Source organism: Clytia hemisphaerica, unplaced genomic scaffold (genome assembly GCF_902728285.1).
Source record: "Clytia hemisphaerica strain Z4C2 unplaced genomic scaffold, Clytia hemisphaerica genome assembly, whole genome shotgun sequence".
Lineage (NCBI taxonomy): Eukaryota > Metazoa > Cnidaria > Hydrozoa > Leptothecata > Clytiidae > Clytia > Clytia hemisphaerica.
Genome location: NW_027104209.1, coordinates 788,128 through 810,356, shown reverse-complemented (window position 1 = coordinate 810,356; position 22,229 = coordinate 788,128). Strand labels below are relative to the sequence as shown.

Sequence of the window (22,229 nt, the reverse complement as noted above, 5' to 3'; positions counted from 1 at the left end):
GCTCTTAACTAATTGTTTCAACAAAAATAAAGTTGAGTAAAAATACAGATACTTTGATAAAGTCCATCTCAATCCGCGTAATATGTACACGAATTCTTGTTGAATTGAAGTGTGAATAATCTGGGTTTTTCGACTCCATCCAAAAATTTGACCTCTATCCCAAAAATGAGGTAACTCTTCTTTTGACCGCTGAAAATATCATTACGAAGACGTGAGAGTATTGTCTTTTCTTTTAAATAATCAATATCTCGGGTAACTTAATGCATGTCCCAAAAATGCATTAATTTTTCCGCCCCAGTTCCAGTCCCTAAACCATAACAAACTATACATTTTTGGAAGTGCATTTGGATGTAGAATGCCGTATTCGGTGTAACTTAAATTCTTTCTCAGCAGAATTTGAGTTTTTTTAAGAAAACGTGATTATGACGTCATTATTTATGACGTCATAATTTTAAAAAGTTGAATATCTCAAGAACTAATACTTAAAGCTTTATGAAATTTGGACCAACGATAGAACTCATCAAGAGGAGGAGAATTCTTTTTAAAAAATTTGAAAATTTGCTGATGTCAGCATTTTATCGCAAAAATTCGAATTCTTGCAATTTCTGCTGACGTCATTAATTTTAAGAAATACTTTCAAAACTTTTTGGAACATCTCAATGTACTTTATCACTGGTCTAAATTTCATAAAGTTTTGATTTCTTATTCTCGAGATATTCAACTTTTTGTATTTATGACGTCACCAATCATGACGTCATAATCAGGTTTTTTTAAGATATCTCTAATTATACTGAGAAAAAATTTAAGTTACACCGAATACGGTCTTCTACGTCCAAATACGCTTCCAAAAATGTATAGTTTGTTATGGTTTAGGGACTTGAACTGGGGCGGAAAAATTAAAGCAATTCTGGGACATGTATTATCCATTAAGTCTACCCGAAGATTTTATTTACACTTGAATTAAACTAACACTCTGCAAATTCAAATGGGATGGAGTAGTCTGCTAAATCCAGTTCCTGACGTTTTGATTTGAATCATAATCTTAGGCGTTCGATCGAAAATCAGACAATGCCAGGGTATTATCTACAGAAGCAGCCGACGGAGAAATTTTTTAGAAATCTGTGTTCTTATTTTCTAGGAGACTCAAATGTTATGACCTTTCAATTTTTTGTTTTGTTGTTCTGATTTCTTCTAACTAAGTAAACTTTATCGCACTATTTGTCTCCCTAAACTTACATACTTTATAATGGTTGGATGTGTTCTAAAATCTAGGAAAAAAAGTTTGCCAATGATAAACTTGTAAGAAATTTGTTTTTCTCCGCGAAAGATGTGTTCTGAAAGTTTCTATGGTTACCAGGCAACAAGATTACATCATTTTTCTCTTGATTATACCCCTGTCTCGCTCCTTAAATAATGTGTTCTGAAGCTATAGGGTTACCTAGAAAACAAGGACGCGTTAGATGACTTTATATATACCCCTGTCTCGTCAAAACACATCATTTGACCAAAATCTTTTTGGATAATCAATTTCACATTTGTGAAATAGCAAAACACACGCATGTGCGTTCGACCAAAACCTTTTGGGATACTCGATTTCACATCTGGGAAATAGCAAAACACACGCATGTGCTTTCGACCAAAACCTTTTGGGATACTCGATTTCACATTTGTGAAATAGCAAAATACACACGCGTGTGTGGTTATTCTAAATTTTTTTGGATACCTTGATTTCACGCATGTGATATCCAATTTCACAGTTCAAAAAATACGTTTGAGTTTTTAGTATTTCCCACTCGTGTGAAAGTTTGCAAAGTTTGGGATGGAAATAGCAATATTTCACGAGAGCGGTCAGAGCGGTTACGCTTACCGCCCATTGAGTTTCAAACCCGAAGGGCTAGAGGTCAATCTCTAACCTTTCTCAGGCAAGAAAAATTGAAGCCTTTAAATATGCGCCGTATTTTTGATGACGGATTGAATCTAGCAATTCCTTTGTTTTTGAGTGATATATTTTTCAAAATTAAGCGGTAAATGTTAGTTTCAATCTGTCATTTGTGTAAAAACCAGGCGGGTCGCTCAAGGCCGCGCAACTTTGGTAGGATTTGTTGGCTTCAAATCCTACCAAAGAGATTGACCTCTAGCCCTTCGGGCTTGAAACTCAATGTTACCGCCCGGCTTGTACCCAATGAAGTATAAGCCCGAAGGGCTAGAAGTCAATCTCCTTGGTAGGATTTGAAGCCAACAAATCCTACCAAAGTTGCGCGGCCTTCTTGAGCGACTCGCCTGGTTTTTACACAAATGATAGATTGAAACTAAAATGTACCCCTAAATTTCGAAAAAAATATCAATCGTAAACAAAGGAATTGCTAGATTCAATCTCTCGTCAAAAATACGGCGCATTTTTTAAGGCTTCACTTTTTCTTGCCTGAGAAAGGTTAGATGAACTCTAGCCCTTCGGGCTTTAAACTCAATGCTTGTACCACCCACCATAATAGTGAGGTTAAGTATACCAAGATAATCACGACGACGGACGAAAAATGTAAAAGGCTAGTGGAAATACGAAATTTGATTGGTTGAAACTCACTAGCCTGTTAAATTTTCGTTCGTCGTCGTGATTTTACCGATTTACTTAACCTCACTAATGGCAGAGAAGACACGAAGTTGAGTAGTCGGGTTCATCTAAGATATACTACACTATAAGTAGGCAAGTAAGTTGATATATTCCGGATGAGCCCGACAGCAGCAGTAGATTTCATTTATTTTATTTTTTCACATCAAATTAGTATAAAGGACCTCTTGCTTTTATCTTGTGAAGACTCCTTGCAAATGTTGTAAGTAAAGTTGTTTGTTTTCTCACGCCTTGTTGGTCTATTGCATTGGCTAGTTTCAGCTATCTCTCAGTCTCTTTTTATTTTTCGCCCACCAAACCTAAAAGGTTGGCGAACGATATCGAATGACAACCTGAATGTTATAAGACAAATAAAGCAATTTCTAAATCTAGGTACAAATAGAAAAAGGAGCGAAAGAAGAAAAAGTAAAAGAAAAATTGTAAACACAACAAAAAAGGAAAAAAAATTTAAAGGAACAAAATGTCTCGCACCTATAATTCCTAATACGTGATTTAGAGCGGAAGAAGGGGGAGGTCGTTAGTAGTCTGACACTTTCTAGTCCGCCAGTAAAAATGTCCGACGATGGATTTGACGAATGCGTCAGTATTCCGACAACAATTTTGTCCAACAACGAGTAAAAAAAAAACATGTAAAACGAAATATGAATCGCCGAAAAGGAGACACATCTTTTATCAGCAACCACGTGCTTATAAAAATCCAAAATTCCGACTTTGACGTTGGTCGTGGCTTCTTCGTAAAGACGAAAGACAGATCTGGACTTATTTCGTACTTTCCAGTCTTTTGTTCGTAGTTTTTCTGACTTTCTGGTTCTGTGTGAGTTATTTACTATGTTTTCTAACTTACTGACCTTACTGACTGACTTACCGACAGATCGCCACCGGTGGGATTCGAACCCACTAAATGCAAAGTTCCGCTGTTTTGAAACCCAATGCCTTATCCACTGCGCCACGGAATCATGCCGAAAGAGCGTTTCTGACGGCTATTTATATTGTACAAACTACAGACCAGACTGTATTAAGAGAAAATCACAAAAGAGTACTTTTTTCGAGCTCCAACCCTAACCCTAACTGATAATAACCAAATTCCTAGCCAATCTGATACGCAACCACACCCAAACCACACCCATACCCAACCCTACCAGGTCGCCTGCAGGTCCTGACACTATTCCCGCATGCCGGATCCGAAAAATAGGTACATGTCTTTCGCTTTTACGAAGAAGCCTTCACCTTTGACGTTGGGCCCCTAAACCCAACTTTTCTTAAATTTTGGGAAGCTTCATAATTCTGAACATGCAAAAAGGGCGGTGCATTCTTTTTGCTATAAATTATTTCTAAGCAAATTTGATTGGTCCTTTGGGGTCTTCTTCGACAAAAATCTTTCGAATTTTTTATCAGCATTAAGTCGATAAGCTTCAGACCCCCTTTACATCTTCGAAAACACAATTTTCTCCAATCATGTCCACCATCGCGTTGATCTCGCCTTCCCACCCGTCATCGTTGAATTTTTGTCTCTTTTTTGTGCACCAACATTGAGTTTGTTCATACCCGCATTGATATTGTTAAATCAAAACGGAAATCAAAAAAAATGCGATAAAGTCGCAACATTTCGAAGGAAACTGCAATACGCTGGCCAATGAAAAATTAGTTTTTTCATCAAAGCTAATTCAAAATTGTACTTTTAAAGTTGCAAATTTGTGCGCAAAGGTAAAAGCAAGTGAAATTGTAATTGTATGCTTTCAGTGGAGTTTGTGGACGAAATCAGAAAGAAATTGGCTGAAAAGATTTTCGTCCCACAATACTTGTTTTTTATCGGTATGTAGCTGGACAACCCCCCCCCCACCCTCTTATCGGCCCAATGCCGATAAAAAATTCAAAAGTTTTTTGTCGAGGATCCCATATTTCTTATTTCAGCTCACAACAATAACTAAAAAGCCCGTTAAAAAACAAAGCTTGAAGACTTTGAAAAATGATTAATTTTTGCTTCAACTTAAAGCAGTGACAACTGGTGCTGATGCTTTAAATATCCTGATGAATGATTCTAAGCGATCGATCCACAAAAATTAAAGCTATAAGATCAGTTAAGATGTGAAAGTAACTCTGACCTTCACAAAAATTCAGAATTTCGTCAGATCAATTGAAGGTTTTAGTATCATTTTATCATGAACTCAAGCATCAGTTTGTAAAGTTCAGGGCAAAAAGGGGTACCCCAATAAGTAGCCCAATTGGGGTGCCCTACCCTTTAGGAACACCCCTATTTAAAACAAATTTTTCAGCTTTTCAGAAGTAAATTTGTTTTGAGCTGTAAAGGATATTCTTGCAATTGCATTGGATTATTGGTCAGCCTAAGCTGAGCATTCAAATAGGTAAAATTTTCCACCATCATCATCATAAGACGGCAAAAAAAAAATCCGATTTTCCGATCTCACTTTGATTTCTAAACTTTCTTCCGATCGGGTTAACTTTTTGCGTACTTTTAGCGTGCGTTGTTTTTACAGATCATAATGTAGTTTCAAGATGGCGGCGGCTCAAGCGATAGTCAGATGTGATAAGTCAGTGTTGTACCAAAGTATTTCCAGTGTAAATCTGTTGCAAGCTTCAATTTCTGTCATTTATTTTTTTAACTCGGCAAATCAAACACATGATTTTCATCAAGGGGATTCTTTTTCTATATCCTTTGAAGGTTTAAAGCCGTTTGCTCAAGTTTTTGTTTATGTTGAATTTTCTGATATATACTTTTTATTGCTGCTTTTTAATAGTTTTTGCAATAAAAACATATATTTTTCTTGTTTGCCTCTAGGGGAATTGATGTTGTTATAATGTTATTGGGATTTGATAAAGTTTACAAAAGTACAGCTACTGTATAAATTTGATATAAAGACTGGATGCAATCGTGCTTTTTTGGACTTGGACGTGTTTGTGATAAAGGCAAATCGCAAAAAACTGTTTGGTTCCCGTCATTTCTACTTTAAAAAGTGGGAGTCGTTCGGCCGGTCAGTCGAAAATATTTTTCTGTTAAGAAGCAGTTATACATCTTGTTGAAAGGGAATTCGTGTGGACTGATCTGAATTTTAAAATTGAGAAACCGTGGATAAATTGGTGTTTTCGGTTTACTCTCCATTAGCATGCGGCTCTCTACTTCGATTTGAAACAGGGGGGGGGGTCGGTAGTAAAATCTCAGACATATATGAGTAGTAAAAGGATTTTTACGAATTTTTACATACCACCACCCAGACTCTTGGAAGAGGTATTTTACTACCCTGGTAGTAAAAGTTTTTGGGACAATTTGTCATGGAGACCACCTATTTTTTGGTTGCTTTTCGGACTGATTTTGCAAAAAAAGCTAAAAAATGATTATTTCTGTGACACATTTTTCACTTTGTGCAAAAATTAATGTTTTGCCCTTAGAATTAAAGTCCTTTTCATATTGACAAAAAATTTCGAGAATTTTTTGTTTGCAGCAAACAACTTTCCAACCAGAAAATTTTTTCAAATTATAAAAATTTTCAGATTTTTTCAGAAAAGTCATCCAAAAAATTTAAAAATTACAAAAAATAGCTAAAATTTGCTAATTTTACCAGTTTTAACTACCCAGGTAGTAATTTTTTTTTTTTTAATTTAACACATAGATACCACCCATTTTAGTATTTAACTACCCTGGGTAGTAAATTTTTTTTTCGATTTTTCGTCACACCACCACCGTAGTAAACGTCATTATGTCTGAGATTTTACTACCGACCCCCCCCTGTTTGAAAACTTTTAAAAAAAGAGCGTGCAGAGGTCAACAGTGGAAATCCAGCAAAGCAGCGGAAAAGCTTTCCGACTCTCCAGCTCGTAACCGTAAATCAGATGACAGGAACCAAATGATGACATCACATCTCCTATTATTGGACTTGCAAAATTATGACAAATGGTCTTTGGAATTTGATCATTTATATTAATATCAATATATACAGTTCTTGTTGAAATTGATCAAACTATTTTTCACGCAGTTCCGGACGCAGATTGTGTTTTTCTAACCTTTTAACCTTGGCGCATATTTTGACTGAATGATGGAATGGAATGAATGGCGATAACAGTTTATAGATATCTCTTATCAGACTTGCAGAAAGCGGGCTCCCGTCAAGTTACACAACATGCTGTGCACACTCTCGTCACAACTTGCACAGCCATAACAAACAGATCAATCTGGTCTTCATTTAACATTGTTTTAAACTATTGTTTAAACAAAGTCATTTCTATTGTTCTCTGCGTACAAGGGGGAGGGGGTGTCAAATATTTGGAAAATCTTTGCGTACGTACTATATGGACAATGCTAAAGAGAAGTATACTTTGAGCTTCTCGTGGGGGGGGGGTTGGAGGAGCTCTCAGGCTTGTTTTACATAATTTTAAATCAAGTTATCAAATGTTTCACATTTTGTACATTATTCAACATATTTAGTCTACTCTGTTTCAGTGCATCTCTTACATCTGTTAACCCACTTATTAAAGCTATCTAGCTAAGCTCTATTGGCTGACCTTCCAGCCTCGGCTGGTTTATTCACAAATGCAATGGGTAATAAATGAAAATAACTAATACCCAGTGTATTTCCACTTTCTTAGCCAATTTTTAAAAACCTAGCTTTACTTTGTACCAGTTCTGCTGTTATTTATTTTTCAGAAATTAGAAATATACAAAATGCCACAAATAAAGCAAGAAACTCAAACAAGAGAAATTGCATCAGCACATAAGGCTATAACAGATCAAGATCGACAGATAGCCGCATCTGCATCTTCATGTTTCAAAGAGAAGAAATATGACCAGTGCTCGCAACAAATGAAGAAACTATCAGAGCAAAGACCCCATGATCCAAGAGTCATTGTCAACAAAGCTGTTTTGGATTATTACATCTCCAACTTTAGCAAGACAGACTATTTTATGAAACAAATGCAAAATGCTAAAAAGCAGGTAATTTTTTTGTATTTGAGTAAAGAAGGGTTGGTTTTCAAATTATGAGTACAGATCCCTTATAAGGTATGGTATGTGATTAATTCGAATATAATTTAAAGTATCTTTCCAGATCCTTTTTTTTTTTGCCATGAAACAGAAAAAACATAGTTCACCCTTTATTAAAAAACTGTTTTATGGATAAAACCGCGATATTTCGTTTTTTTTTAAATAATCTTTAAATACATATACATATAAATATCATGAAAATCTTTTTTTTCAGTTCGAATTTGGTAACTCAGGAGATGAGCTGGATGATATCGATCGCTGTTATTTCTTTTATAATCAAGCTGTTTTACATTTTTATGTGAGTTTCTTTCTTTTAAAAAACTCCTAGTATGATTCAATTTTGTGTATAGAAATTGACTTTGTCTATTCTTATATTATAGTGTATCTATGGTTGAAAAATTTTCGGTTTTCTTTAGATTTTAAAACAACTGTAAAACCTTAATCACAATAATTTTTGCACATATTTAATTTCCTGATAGAAAACGTGCAGGAAAATTAAAGTAGATCTAAGCAAACTTAAAGTGGCATACTAAAAGTGAACGAAACTTCGTACGAATGAAAATGGGATGAGCTTTTGTTTTGTACTTTTATTTCTCATTTTTAGCTGAAGCAATACAAAAGCTCATTGAATCTTCTTGATCGTTTATACAAAGTTATTGAACCACTAGGTAAGAAAAAAAGGCTTTAAGATGACAGTAAGATGGTTGTTAATGACCTAACACTTTTAACATTTCTCCTCTAATAATTCATGAAAAAAAATTAGGTGAGAATGTCCTTCCAATCCCAACAAAGGCTGAGATGCGATTTCCATGATAGTGACAGTTTTTTTCTTCTGCCAGTATATAAACAACATGAAAGATCCTTTTGATGAATTCATTCCATCATTTTCAAAGATGTTGTTTATTTTACACCTTTCTTCACAGGGGATCTACTTGCAGCTAAAGTCTGCTTCCTTTTCGTTGAAGTCTGTTTATTGAATAACCAGGTTAGTAAGTTTACTCCACAACTTATTGTCCTAAAAATAAGCCACGAATACTGAAGTCAGTGATAAAGTTGCTCAACTCCTTACAAGTTTCACATACACGTTTTTTTTTAAAGAACATCCAAAATTTTTGAAGCCTTCGGATGTGCTTAGCTTTTAGTTTTAACTTAAGCTAAGTTAAGATGTTCTTAACATGTTCTTATTTTGACCATTTTGTGAATACTTTTGACCATTTTCCTAAGAGATAGGATGTTTTTGAGTCCACAAAACCTTAAAATGTTCTTAACTTGTTCTTTTAAAACATTTTGGCCAGCGAAGCCGTATGTTCTTGTATAGTTTATTCTTATAAAAAAACGTGTAATGGTCTCTACAATTCATGCACAAAATATTTGAGACAAAGGGGAGTTCCCGGCGAAATTTGAAACACCACAAATGATTTTTAAGCACCTTAAACTACAGTTGGAAAGTAGAGTTTTAACTCTGAGTTTTAACATGAGACTTGGACCTTAGGATCTCAGGATTTAAAAGCTCAAATTTGCTCAAATATAGCCTAGAAGCCACCAAACCCCTCTAAAATCGAAATATTCAATGAAAGAAAGTGGAAGTGCTAAAATAGCAATTTTCGCCCGAACTTTAAATTCTAAAAAACGTTAAAATACACTAAAATCTCAATATATTTCGACCATGATTGTAGTTGTTTATTAAATTCCACTTGCTGTGTAAGATAATGTATATTTTCTTGGCATTTACTCAAAATTGTTTTTACAATATAAGAAATATTCATTTTAGCATGACCAAGCTTTTGGAATGATTACGTACATCGAATCTGTCATCTTGGCAAAACCTCTGGATAATAATGCCAAAAATGTTGAGTTCATGAAAGCCTGTCAAAACAAACTACGACTGGTAATGAACGTGTACTCAATGACTTCATTTTTTCACACTTTTTATTCCAGCTGTTGAGTCCCACCCATTCCCTCAGCCCATTAACGAAAAAAGTTATTTATAAAAAAGTATAGGAGTAATAGTATAGTAATTTAACAGTCTGACAAATGTTTTCAGTTTTTTTTACTCCAAAAATTGAACGTAACGACCATCTTGATTTTTATTTTTATTTAGTCTAAAGCAAGACTTTATTTGGTTCGAGGATTTTACGCTCAATGCAAGAAGGAACTCGAACTTGCCATAAGTGGTGAACATGAGGTAACTTGTGATATTTCCTTATATCGGTGATCCAAAAAATATCTGCAATCTGATTGGTTAAAAAGAGTACAATATATCTTGTATTTTACATGTACAAAATACAAATTGACGAAAAGATGCTGTTGCATTGTAGAAGCAATTTGCTACTAAAGTGCTCTGCGCTTTTTATCCAACACTGAAAGTGCATTTTTTGGGTCACCGGTAAACCTGTTATCAGACATTTGCTCGTGCATATATTTTTCCCAAGAGTTTTTTGTTCATTTCACCAAACTCGCGTCTTTTATTTTCTCAATATTTTTTTCTATCAATATATACTTGGTCTGACAATACCATGTCATAGTTCATCGTTTACTTGTGGTGCCTCATTTTTAAGTAACTTTATAACGAATGATCGGAGATCTCAAGGGGCGATTGTTTCAAGATAAGGTAGATGTTTTTCTTTGGGTACTTTTTGAAAAGTTTTTTTTTTCTTTTTATGGCTGCAATTAAATTCAATTTCAAATTTTTCAGCCTACAGAAGTTTTATTCTTGAAGTCGCAAGTTGAATGTCTTCGATGTAATTACCAAAAGTCCATAAGCATCCTTCACAGCACCAACAAAAACACACCCTCAGATCCATACAAACCCTTACAAACGATGTACCAAAACAATTTGGGTTGCATTCATTTCCTGACCAAGAAATATAACCTGGCTGTTTCATATTTTAAGAAAGCTTGCGTTGAAAATGCTGCAATCATGAAGAAACTACAATCCATCGATAAAAGTAATTTTCAAGTCATTTTAACACCCATATTCAAAGGATAGCGCGCGCATTTTTTTCCAATCAAACTAGATGTCTATTATCGTCATTATAAAAACACTGGTCTGGAAGGCTTTTGTCTCTTTTTATTGTTAAAAGATGGAGCTTACGTACCAAATTCGATTTATTTTGATCATGTCATATAGAAATAGACCAATCCCAAGAGGAGATTTTGGTAACGTGATCAAAAAGTATACAAGTCGCAACTTGCCTTTTGTTTATAACATAAGAAAATTGAACAAAAGCTAAAACAATACATTGCCAGACCGGGTTTTTTATAATGACTATGGTCAAATCTATAATATGTGCTACAATAATAACACAATAATAAATTGAGGTTGTTCATGGTACCTTCTTTTCATCTTATTGAAAATTAAAACCTTACCTCAAAGGGAATAGAAACAAACTCTGGTCTGGAACTTTCGCCTATGTAACGACTTCCCAGACTCTACTAAATCTGTGAACTGTATACAGATTTCATCAATTTTGTTTCGCGTTTCGCTTAATTATAATTTAATTTTCACTTGAGATTTAGTATCGGCTGATAACATAAGGACGTTTAGTAACTCTCTCCACTAGTTTGACAAGGTGCTAAAACACAAAACTGATGATATTATTGAAACCATTCATTTTGTTCAGATCAACCACTATCAGGTCGTCCTTTACATACACTCACCATCAACAAAAGAGCTGAACTATTCTTTAATATGGGGTTATCCTTACTTTATGCCGGTCGACCTTCACAAGCTTTCGAGTGTCTCTTGCAATCACACAACGTTTACCAATGTAACCCAAGATATTGGCTTCGGTTTGCTGAATGCTGTATAGCAGTTCATCAAGAGGTTTGTGAATGTAATGATCTACCTTTTGCCTAATACACAGGTTGCAAAATGAAAGTCTGAAGCCAAATCACGCTTTTAATCGAAATTTTTATGGGCTTGTTACATGGCATTTATTTCTGATTGGTTCGAATTTATTGACACTGATAAAGTTATCAGCTGTAAGTTGTAAAGCAAGTAACATGGAAATATTTCGAGTTATCACATGTTTTGACTGTACTGATATAATTTTGCAACCCGTGTATTATACTGCACTTATCATGAATATATCCAGAATGAAAATATTTTTACAGTAGAGTCTCCATAATTCCATCCTGACAAGTGCCACGTGTTGACACTAGGGAAATTCTGGAACATTCAACATGCACATCCTTACGAGATCGCTGGCTCTGTCCTAGAACATGTTGATCAAGAGAAGGATCTTGGAGTGATTATTGATAGTGAATTGAATTTCGAAGAACACATCTACACCAAGATCAAGAAGGCTAACTCGATCGTTGGATTGATTAATAGAAGCTTCGACTTCCTTTCTCCCGAGATGCTCCGCACACTTTTCATTGCATTTGTGAGACCTCACCTTGAGTACGCGCAAGCTGTTTGGTCTCCACGACTGATCAAACACTCTGATGCAATTGAAAGTGTCCAACGTAGGGCCACAAGACTTGTCGGTGGTTATAGAAACCATTCATATGAAGAACGTTTACAAGTCATGAACCTACCCAGCCTCAAGATCCGGCGTAAAATCGGGGACATGGTGGAAGTATATAAACATCTTAATGTCTATGATAAATCTTCCCTATGTCAGAAACTCGTTCTTCGAAATCGACCTCAACGTAAGCACAATCTCGAATTAAAGAGGAATTTCGCTGAAGACGGCATTAGAGGATACCAAACGAATTCACTTTACTATAGGAGCATTGATACTTGGAACAGTTTGGCAACCAATGTTGTAAATGCACCGTCCGTAGGGAAATTCAAACTAGAATTGACAAACGAATGGAAAGATAAGATCTATAAATTGTAAAGATGTAAGATTGTTTCATAGAGGTCAATAGACCTGAGAAATACACTTCTATAAATTAAAAAAAAAATTAATTCGAATATTCACGGGGAACATAAAGTTTTTCGAATTATGGAAATTTTAAGTTATTGAGTTATTAGTTTAAAAGGCTTTGCTAACTGAGGGGACCAGAAAACTTGTTAAGGAGACATTCAAGTTAAAGAGATTCGAGTTATGAGGTCTCCCCTGTATTTTGATGCTTCTGGTTTACTATTCTTAATTAATCGATTAGCAATCTAAAATCAGAAAGGAGCGTATGTGTACATGATCGATTTATTATTGCGCAAAGCTTAAAATTTGCAAACCCTAGATGTGCATTCATGTAGTTAGACCAAGTAGTAGACATCATATGCATTACATGTTTTTTTTATAAGCGAGTGTATGCCCCTTGGTCAGGCTCGTGTATGCTCAAGTTCTCAAAGCATCCAGGCATAGCTCATGCCTATTATATGTTTATGAATCATGCTTATGATTCATCATCCCGATCCAAGTTTTTAATGAAATTTCAGAAATTTTATAAAAATGTGTTCAGAAACTCAATGGGAGCAGTAGCTAGCCTGGAATGTCCTTTTTTTACTTGACCTCTACCAAACCTTTTTAAACAGATAAAAAATTAAAACTTGAAAAATATTTCAGGCTGACTATATGCTTATGTTTGCTTAAGAATTCTGCAAATCTGAGCCTTCATATGCTTACAAGCGTTATGCTTATAAAAAAAACATGTACTTGAGTATTCAGGTTGGCAACCTTAAAATCCGATACATTATCTCTTAACAGATTATTAACACTATATCGGTCGCTTATATATTTTCTTTATATTTATAGACAATCGAGAAAGAGTTTTCTTGCGTCGATCGCAAAAATATGAACGTCTATGATGCCATGGGGAGTGGTGTTAATCGAAAACTTGTAGTCGCTCCGACCCATTTTGACCAACAGTAAGACTTTTTTGCAGTTTAACGATGTTTATAAGTTTAATTATCAAATTGTTGTTGCTTCTTTTACTGTGAAGTGTTATTAATGGCTTTTACGGCGTTTAAACCATACGGATGTCACCGTATATGTATATGTAATTAATCGATTTCATTGTGTTATTAAAAAGGCCAAATTTTGAAAATTTGGCATATTCAGCAGTGAGTTCTATTCTTTCAGCTCGAAATCAACGCCATCGACCTCACCAACAAATAACGTACCGACATTGAGTTTCGGAAGTATGTGTTTATCAAACGCATGTACGCTACTCCCTTCAGAGTCGGTACTGGAAGAAAATATGACGAAATTTCTTCAAAACGAAAAACCAGTTCCAGGTGGTGCTGCAGATGATAAAGAGTATGTAATTTTCGTTTTTTAGAATTCATTTTCGACCGTAGCCGTCAATTGCCGCGCTGGCATTTTTTTGTCCATTTTACCACCCTGAAACCGTCCCAGTCTTTTTTTTCGCACCTATAGACAATAGCAAAAAGGTGTAAAAAAGGATTGGATTGAGTTTAGGGGGATAATTAAATAATAAATTGGCACGCGCCTGACCGCGCGACTACGGTAGAAAAAGTGTATTCGTTTTCGTTTTCTTTGTTCTACTGCTGTAATTATAAAACGTTTCAAAAAAACAAATGCTGAGCTGGAGTCTTGCATGGTACTGTGATATCCACACACAATAAAATTCCATAGTAGAATTCTTTTTAATGGGGGAATTTTTAGCAATGCCAAATAATATAACGCTGATAGCGTGTCCTATACGTAGAGTGAATGAAAAATCTATACTGTCTAACTTATCGGTAATCCTGTCTCTATTCGTATTTGGCTATTGGCTAAGGAATGAATTTTCCTTTGTGTTTAATTCTTCAAATTTCATACACAGGTCAGTCAAACGTAGTTTCATCGGACGAATTTTTGTCGATGCACCTCCAGGGCATCCTATACAAACGAAAGAAATTTATCACTTAAGGTGAGAGTCTTTAAAAAATGAAAATATCTGGATTGTCGTACATTATCATTTCTTTACTTTTCTATCGCTTCAAATTCGTGGACTAAAAATGGATTTTGAACAAATGCTGCAAACTTGCATATACCGTAGCAGTCCATGAAAATTTTCCAACGGGACTCGAAATAACGGTCGGACATCGGACATCGTCTGACCCAAATTGCTTTTTCTCCGACCCACTTGAAATCGTTATTTGAAGCCATGCCATAAAATTCTGACGTAGATTTTCATTAATTTGTTAGTTCGCTTGTTTAGCTCGTTCGTTATGAACATTCTAGAAAGGTTTAGCTTTTATTCTCCTGATGTCTTCAGGTTTTTATTTTCCATTCTCACTTGTAATGCTAACAAAATTCTGTCATTTCAGAGCATCAGTGGTGTGCTGCCAAGCGTACATTTCACTGACCATTGGTGACTATTACAAATGTGTTGAACATTCCAGATCTCTTCTACGTATGACTCACATCTCGGGCCCTCAAAAGTAAGAAAGGTGCTTTCTACCTTAAGGAAGATAATTTTGCCAGAATTTCGATGTGCTTGTTACATGACATTTATTTCTGATTGGTTCGAATTTATTGACACTAATAAATTGATCAGCTTGTAAAGCAAGTAACATGGGGATAAAATCACGTGAACTTTTTCGAGTAATCACATCATGTTTTGACTGCATTGATATAATTTTGCAACCCTTGTATTAGATCTCGCCGAAACAAAATTTGCTGTCTCGATGAAAAAAGGCTCCTCGCCAAATTTAGATTTTTATAAGATATGGCAGATTTCTGAACTTCAGTTGAGCTAGGATTTGAAAATGTAACTTTACCCTTATATTAGGCGTACGAGTGGCACAGTCTGAGTTTGAGCTGGTGTGGGCAGCACGTTCGACAGTTCATATGTCCAAGTGAAATTCCTTTAACCAAATCTTCTCCTAAAAAATTCGTCTAAAGGCCGGTCTCCACTTGCGCGCGCTTCAATCGCACTTTTTGACTTCAATCCTTTTTGTTTGGAAAAAAGATTACGTCATAAAAATGTTGCGCGCGCTCGAAAGAAAAGTAGAACACATTTCAACCTTTTTCAACCGTTACGTCAGATCGCGCCAATGGAGTTGCTTCATTTTTCTTTTGACCAATAGCGTGGAAGCTTTGTTCGAAAAAGTAAGATTGAAGCGCGCGTAAGTGGAGAGCCTTAACGGTGAGTTTTAAAATGTAGAAATTGCGATTTCTTGTGATGGCTTTGCTTTATGTTCAGATTTCTGGGACATTCGTACTTGGCTGAATCGTTGATCAAATTAGACAAGATTGCTGAAGCTATTCAAGAATTATCGACAGATAACCTGAAAGCTTATCAAACATTTGACCAAGAAACTCTCGAGTTAAGTACAGGTCAGTCCTACGATTATTTTATCGATTTTTGTTTTATTATTGTTTTGTTGTATCATTTGAGAAAATATTCAATTTTTGAATTGCATACATGTCATAATCCGTGTAAAATATTACATTCCATATTTTCGCGTCGTCAAATATAGCTCACTATAGTTTTATTTTGCATCGACTCTTTGAGATTGCCAAAAAAGATTAATCATCTTCCTTTTTATCTTTAGTCGATACTTTCCCAAAGAGCTTGGGAAGTGCACGCATGGTGATGATGTTGAATTTGGCGAGTGTGTACGCCATACGTGCAGAATACGACAAATGCAAACAGATTCTGCATCAGGTAAGGTTCTAGTAGTTCTTTTATTTATTTATTTCTAAGACTGGTAAACCATATACTAGGTAAGGGGCTAGTACACCAATAATCTTTTCAGCTATTCGAGAATGGTCTTTGAAAAAATATGCGTCATTAAAAACTCAAGTTTGTCAAAATCAAATAATCACAGTACTTACAAAACACGGTTTTCCCATTTCAGTGTTAGCCCTTAATCAAACCAAGCGACCAAGACAAAAAGGTTTCCTGAAAACTTACGCTTTAGCAGTTTTCTTTAGGCAACTGTAATAATAGCTTGTTCTTTCGTTTATTTAGATTGCGCTAGTTGTAGATATGCATTCACCGATCAAATATCATGCAATATTACTGTCCGCTTATTGTGAACTACAGCTAGGTAAAAAAGCGCCCCAATGAAATATTTTTTAAAAGGCATTATCCTTTTTTATACAAGTCTTTTTCTTCTTTTTTTCGAATAAATGTTTTCAGAGCTCAGGCCTGCTTTATTACCGAAATTGCTGTCAACCTTGAATAGTGGGGACTGAAAGTCTAAAATCTGATTACTTTTGCCATTTATTTTTACTTACAGGTAAAATCACCAGTGCGTTAAGCTTGATAAAAAAACACGAAATCTTTCCACACGGGCGTTTGGTTGATCGTGTTGAAGCGGCCGCGCGGACAGCCAACAACCCAGTCGGCGGACAATACCCTCAAAATATTTTACACAAATTCAACGAAATGACTATGTCTATGAACCAGCCTTTTGTACCAATGATGCAATGAATGTAAATATACCATGTTTATTCGAAAATTTTGTATTTCTTAATTTGCTTTTTGGCATGATTTCTTATGATGAAAAAATATGCTACGATAAAGTTTATCGACCTCGAACAACTTTTGTTTTTGCTTTTGAGAAATTTTAGTTTTGAACGAGTTATTGGGAGTTTTTTACGAGACAACTTTACGGCCGGGAGAAAACACACATTTAACGGTCAAACTTTACTCCTACAAACAGTTATTTAGTTCATTATCCAATACCCGAATTCTATTTAAATAAAAACAATTACAAGGTTAACAATAGAAATACACAACAAACATATAATCAAATATTACTTAAATAAGATATGCTATTACAATCAAAAAACTTTCATTTCGATATTGAAGTAGGTTAGGGTAAAGTATATACACTCTGTTTTTATAAGCATAACGTTTATAATACTTAGGCTCAAATTCAGGAAAAAATAAGCATAATGCTAAGCATACCTCCAAGCTGAAATGCAAAAAACTCTTGCAGCTTTTCTAAAATAAATCGAAGTCTAAGCATATATTATAAATTAAGGCTAAAAATTGAGATTTTGCTAAGCATATTGAGCCTCGACCCAATTTTCCCGTATGCTTATAAAAATAAGTTAGTCTAAGCTTAAGGACATTGTTCCTTAGCAACAACTTGATTATTACAAATGTTATTCAAATGACTTCCTACCAAAACAACTTTACATACTTCGTCTTGTACTTGATAACAATCTGCCGGTCGCCGGGCTGAACGTTTACGAAAGAAAAGAAAATGGTGTTTTCCTCTGTGATAATCATAGTATGTATGGAATACAACGGTCTGCTTGCTTGAGTCATTTTCCATGTTCTTGAAATTGTCATCATTAGCATCCAGTCTGGTCAAAGAGGGACGGGTTTTCCCAATAAAAGGGTTTTGATTTTTCGCACCATCAATTCGTTCTATTCTCACAAACGAATCTAAGACAAAATCAGCAAATCGTACATCTTTATCAAGCAAGCCATGTTTGACATTGATAGCTTTTCCATGAGAAGAGACTGGAAAACAGGCTAATAGTACTGAACAAAATACAATCGTTATTCTTATCATTGCAAAACTTGCTAAAATCACGGTCTGAAGCAGTCAACGGAGCTTCTCCAGTATTTTTATCCACTATGTAAAGATAGTATTACTTTTAAACTAATTTTTTTGACAATTTTTCCTCTTTTTTATAAGCTTCCTCGTGGTTATTAGTATACACCCATGCATTTTTCATTTTATAAACGCTTGAATTAAAGAGAATGTCTTTCATAGAGTTTCAAGGAAGTCCTAGTTTATTTTCTAAATTATTTTTCTGTGTATGCTATTTTATTGTATAAATCGGGAATTGGTAATGTACCTTTTGGATCAGGTTGACATTACAGGGCCCATGGGCGCCAAGCCTATCAGTGACAGTGACTGATACGCTTGGCGCCCATGGGCCCTGTAATGTCAACCTGATCCTACCTTTTTATTGAACAAACAACAAAGTTTTATGAATATGAATTTGTACTATTGTAGGGTTCCTTCTTAAAGTTCTGAAAAAATGGTGATTAGTACACGTAAAAAAAAGGATTTCCTTGTGGGATTCACATCACTGTGTTTAGAAGGACGGTGGGCTGATATTTGAAATTTTGGACAGGGGAGTTTCCTTCTTAAATCATAAGGAAATGTGGAAAAACTACTGTAATTTCTAACGCAATTTAATGAATTCAGTTTTGTATACAGTTGCCTTTCTCTAAATCGATCTTCAACGGACCAAGAAAGATTCTAATTAAAGAAAGTATTTTTATACTAATTTCTAGCTGAGGGGACCAATATTTTAGTTCGAATTTTATAGAAAGATTCGAATAATAGAGATTCGTATTAGAGAGAGTTGACTGTAATCCATGGGAAGGGAGGGGAGTTGCAACCGTCAGGTGAAGCTGGCCAAGAAGCAAGAGAAATCGTTCGCTGAGTTATTCGGACAGAGCATAGTCGTCTATGTTAATTATCCGATGTTAAACTTTACTTTTTACCTTAGGCAAACTGTAAAAAGCAATCATATTTAAGTTGTTAGCAGAAGGTAGAAAATGATTGACGCAATATTTGCCTTTCATTAGCATGTCGCTATCCAATAGTGTGTCGAATTTACAAAAAATCTGTCTCTAGAATCTCCTGTAGTTATTCCAGTAAATTGATTTTTTGTTGATCGTTAGAATCTATCAAGGCCCACACCCTTTACAAACGAAATCTAAGTCTGAAAATCAGATCTTTGATGATACCAACGGAATCAATTCAAAGCAGATAAAAAAATGGGGTCGTTTTGTTAACATTTGACAATCTGGTGCCGAGAAATGGTCTTTTAAGACAAAAAATCGACGTTTTGGGCATTTTCCGATGACGTCAGCATTTTTCAGGGATCGTTTTCAGAAAAAATCAACCTCACAGCTGGATAGCCCTGACTCAGCCAAAAATATCAATCATTTTTAATTGTTTTTCTCGGGATCTAGACATCGGAAATCAACAAACTACTAGGGGTACCTGTCGGTTTGTATAAAAAATGCGATTTTAAACTAAAAAAGATGGCGTCTGATTTTCTACCGTTCTCTTAAAAGTATAACTTCTAGTCAAAAATAAGCAAATGATATAATGTACAAAATGGGCGTACGCCCTAAACCTATTAAAGCGGGCGGCACCCGAAATATAGTCTAAAGTACCCAATGCAATCTCCAATGGTCGCCTAATGTAAATATTTTTTAGTTTTTTTCGAAGCGTTTTGATATAGAAAATGAGATGGTGCATAGTCAGATGGTCTCTCACACAATTCAAACATTTCAACAAAACCTTAATGTTGCTCCATTTCGATGACGTCTTAGAAAGAAAATCTTAAATAACTTTAAGTACGAAAAATATATTTTGGTGATCCAAAGATGCATGACGTATAGGATGGCTTTCTGCATTAGAATAATTTTTAGAATGTCAACTAGTAAGTTTAGTTATTTCAGCTCCAAGAATTTCTTTGCAGAAACTTTGTTCAAATGTAAAAAGAAGTCGAGACGAATTCTCAGCCCCGGGGGGGGTACTACCCTTGTCGACCGACGGGGGTGCTCCGCTGAGGTTCGAAAAATGGACCCTACGTGGGACTCGAAATTTGCGAAAAAAGTGACCCTGAATGGGACTGAAATTGCAAAATTTTCTACTTTTTCCCCAAATTTTCCAAAAATAGGCACCCTACGAGGGACTGATTTTTCTATTTTGGTGTTTTTGCGACCCTACCTGGGACTCGTGGAGGTTAAAAAAGGTACCCTGACCAGCGGAGCATCCCCGTAACCCATTTTGCCCTAGTACCCCCCCCCCCGGGTTCTCAGCATTAGTTACGACGCCACCAAAAATTCATCAGTCTTATTTTAGACTAACTTCCCTCAATCTCCTGAATAACACTCAATTGCACCGGTGGAAAAACGTTCATTTCAATGTCTGGATTGACTTCCGGGCCTGGACGGCAACATCTCCAATGGCATTGAATTCTGGAGATTAGATTTCTCGTGGGAGGGTTGATTATGATGAAAGCTATTCCATTTATGATACCCATTATTGGTGACCATACGGCAAAAATGCTTCTAGCTATGCTTGGCAAGCCTTGAGTTGGTCCATGCGATCCGTGGAGAATTTGAAAGCTGACCATCATTCCAACCGTTGCCAAAAACAGATATAAATAGACTTTGGTGATCTTATTAATTTCTCTTGTAGCCTCTGATATGCTTCTATTCATTCTCTGGTATTCCCTCAGTTTGAGAAATGATAAAGAGTAAAATACAAGAACTGCAGTGAAGACCAAAACATTGACTGGCCCTGTATATTTAAAGGCGTAACCGATATTGTTTCTTGTGTTTAGTATTACTGTAACAATGGTTTGCGCCAAGCAGGTTAATAGGTAAAACAACATTACCAACTGAAATCGTCCTTTTGTGAAAACATTTGAGTATTCTTCCAGATATTTGATTCTCAAATAACGATCAAGTCCAGTCAATGCATAGAGATAAAGAGTCATATAGCCGTATAAGACTACAAAGCATTGATACGAAGCTAAAAAAACGCAGCTATGCTGTAAACGAGGGGCTAATCCGAAAACCACCCTAGTAGAAGTGACAAAGCTGGTGAAAATGTCAACACACGACAGATACATCAGAAGTCTGATGGATTGGATTCGAAGTTGTTTTGTTACAACAATAAAAAGAATGACAATTGAATTGACCACCATTCCAAGAAATCCTACTATTCCAAACAACGGATAATAAGTTCCCGAACGAATTGTTTCTTCAGCTTTGTTACAAAACTCTTGTGACAACATCCCTTCCGATGTCATATTCTTCCATGAAAAGAAGACTTATTCGCTAACTCAAATTTGTTCAGCACACTGTTTGTTTTGATAGGGCAAATGTAAAAAAAATTCCTCCATGTTCGAGGTGGTATAACAATTCTTATATAGACCTCAAATTTCGGGACATGCTGGAGTTTTTACAAGCTCTTATTTGATTTGGTTGGTCGTTAAGATGTAATAAAAGAACCTTATTACTTTTTCTAAAGAACGCATCATCTCTATCACTTTAAATGACCAATTAGTGAAGTATCTTGTAAAAACTCCAAGGCATCTCCAAATTTCGGCGTACTGTACAACCAGGACCCGGACCGGACCCTGGACCCTAAGAGAATCCGGACCCCGGACTTTTACGAAAAACCAGACCCCTCGTAAATTTTCGAGAAAACACGGACCCCCCTCAAATTTTGGTGAAAACACGGACCCCCTCAAAATTTTGCGAAAACACGGACACCCTCAAATTTTGACGAAAACACGGACTCCTCAAATTTTGGCGAAAACACGGACCCCCTCAAAATTTTGCGAAAACACGGACACCCTCAAATTTTGGCGAAAACACGAACCCCTCAAATTTTGGCGAAAACATGCACCCCCCCTCAAATTTTCGCAAAAACACAGACCCCCTCAAATTTTGACGAGAACTTTGACCCCTCCGTAAATTTTCGAGAAAACACGAATCCATTTATTTTCCAGTTTATTTTCATAAACATTTACCATACTTTAGGCGTACAAACTTTCGCGAGCAGAAACTTTCGCGAGGATGAAAAATCGCAAAATTCACGACATTTACTTTCGCGAATTTAACCAAAAAATATTTTTCACGAGCATAAACTTTCGCGAATCAAGACGTAAAATTCAGAATTTTTACATGAGAAAATTGCTT

General features: G+C 35.6%; 1 protein-coding gene across 1 annotated transcript; it reads left to right on the top strand.

The window, feature by feature from the left end:
• Window positions 1-7,264: 7,264 nt before the first annotated feature.
• LOC136815525 (CCR4-NOT transcription complex subunit 10-like) lies at window positions 7,265-17,072 on the top strand. Its single transcript, XM_067071981.1, has 16 exons — window positions 7,265-7,571; window positions 7,834-7,917; window positions 8,224-8,287; window positions 8,543-8,604; window positions 9,391-9,507; window positions 9,721-9,804; window positions 10,315-10,567; window positions 11,243-11,445; window positions 13,328-13,440; window positions 13,655-13,831; window positions 14,361-14,447; window positions 14,848-14,961; window positions 15,726-15,859; window positions 16,078-16,190; window positions 16,497-16,575; window positions 16,768-17,072. Exons 1-16 carry the CDS (start codon window positions 7,302-7,304, stop codon window positions 16,959-16,961), a joined length of 2,148 nt encoding a protein of 715 aa, XP_066928082.1. The 5' UTR covers window positions 7,265-7,301; the 3' UTR covers window positions 16,962-17,072.
• Window positions 17,073-22,229: the final 5,157 nt, after the last annotated feature.

Excerpts from the sequence above, each read along its gene's own strand:
- LOC136815525 (XM_067071981.1), top strand. The coding sequence starts at position 7,302 with ATGCCACAAATAAAGCAAGAAACTCAAACAAGAGAAATTGCATCAGCA. Across the intron at positions 7,918-8,223 it reads AAGCTGTTTTACATTTTTAT|CTGAAGCAATACAAAAGCTC; the intron begins GTGAGTTTCTTT and ends TCTCATTTTTAG. Across the intron at positions 14,962-15,725 it reads CACATCTCGGGCCCTCAAAA|ATTTCTGGGACATTCGTACT; the intron begins GTAAGAAAGGTG and ends CTTTATGTTCAG.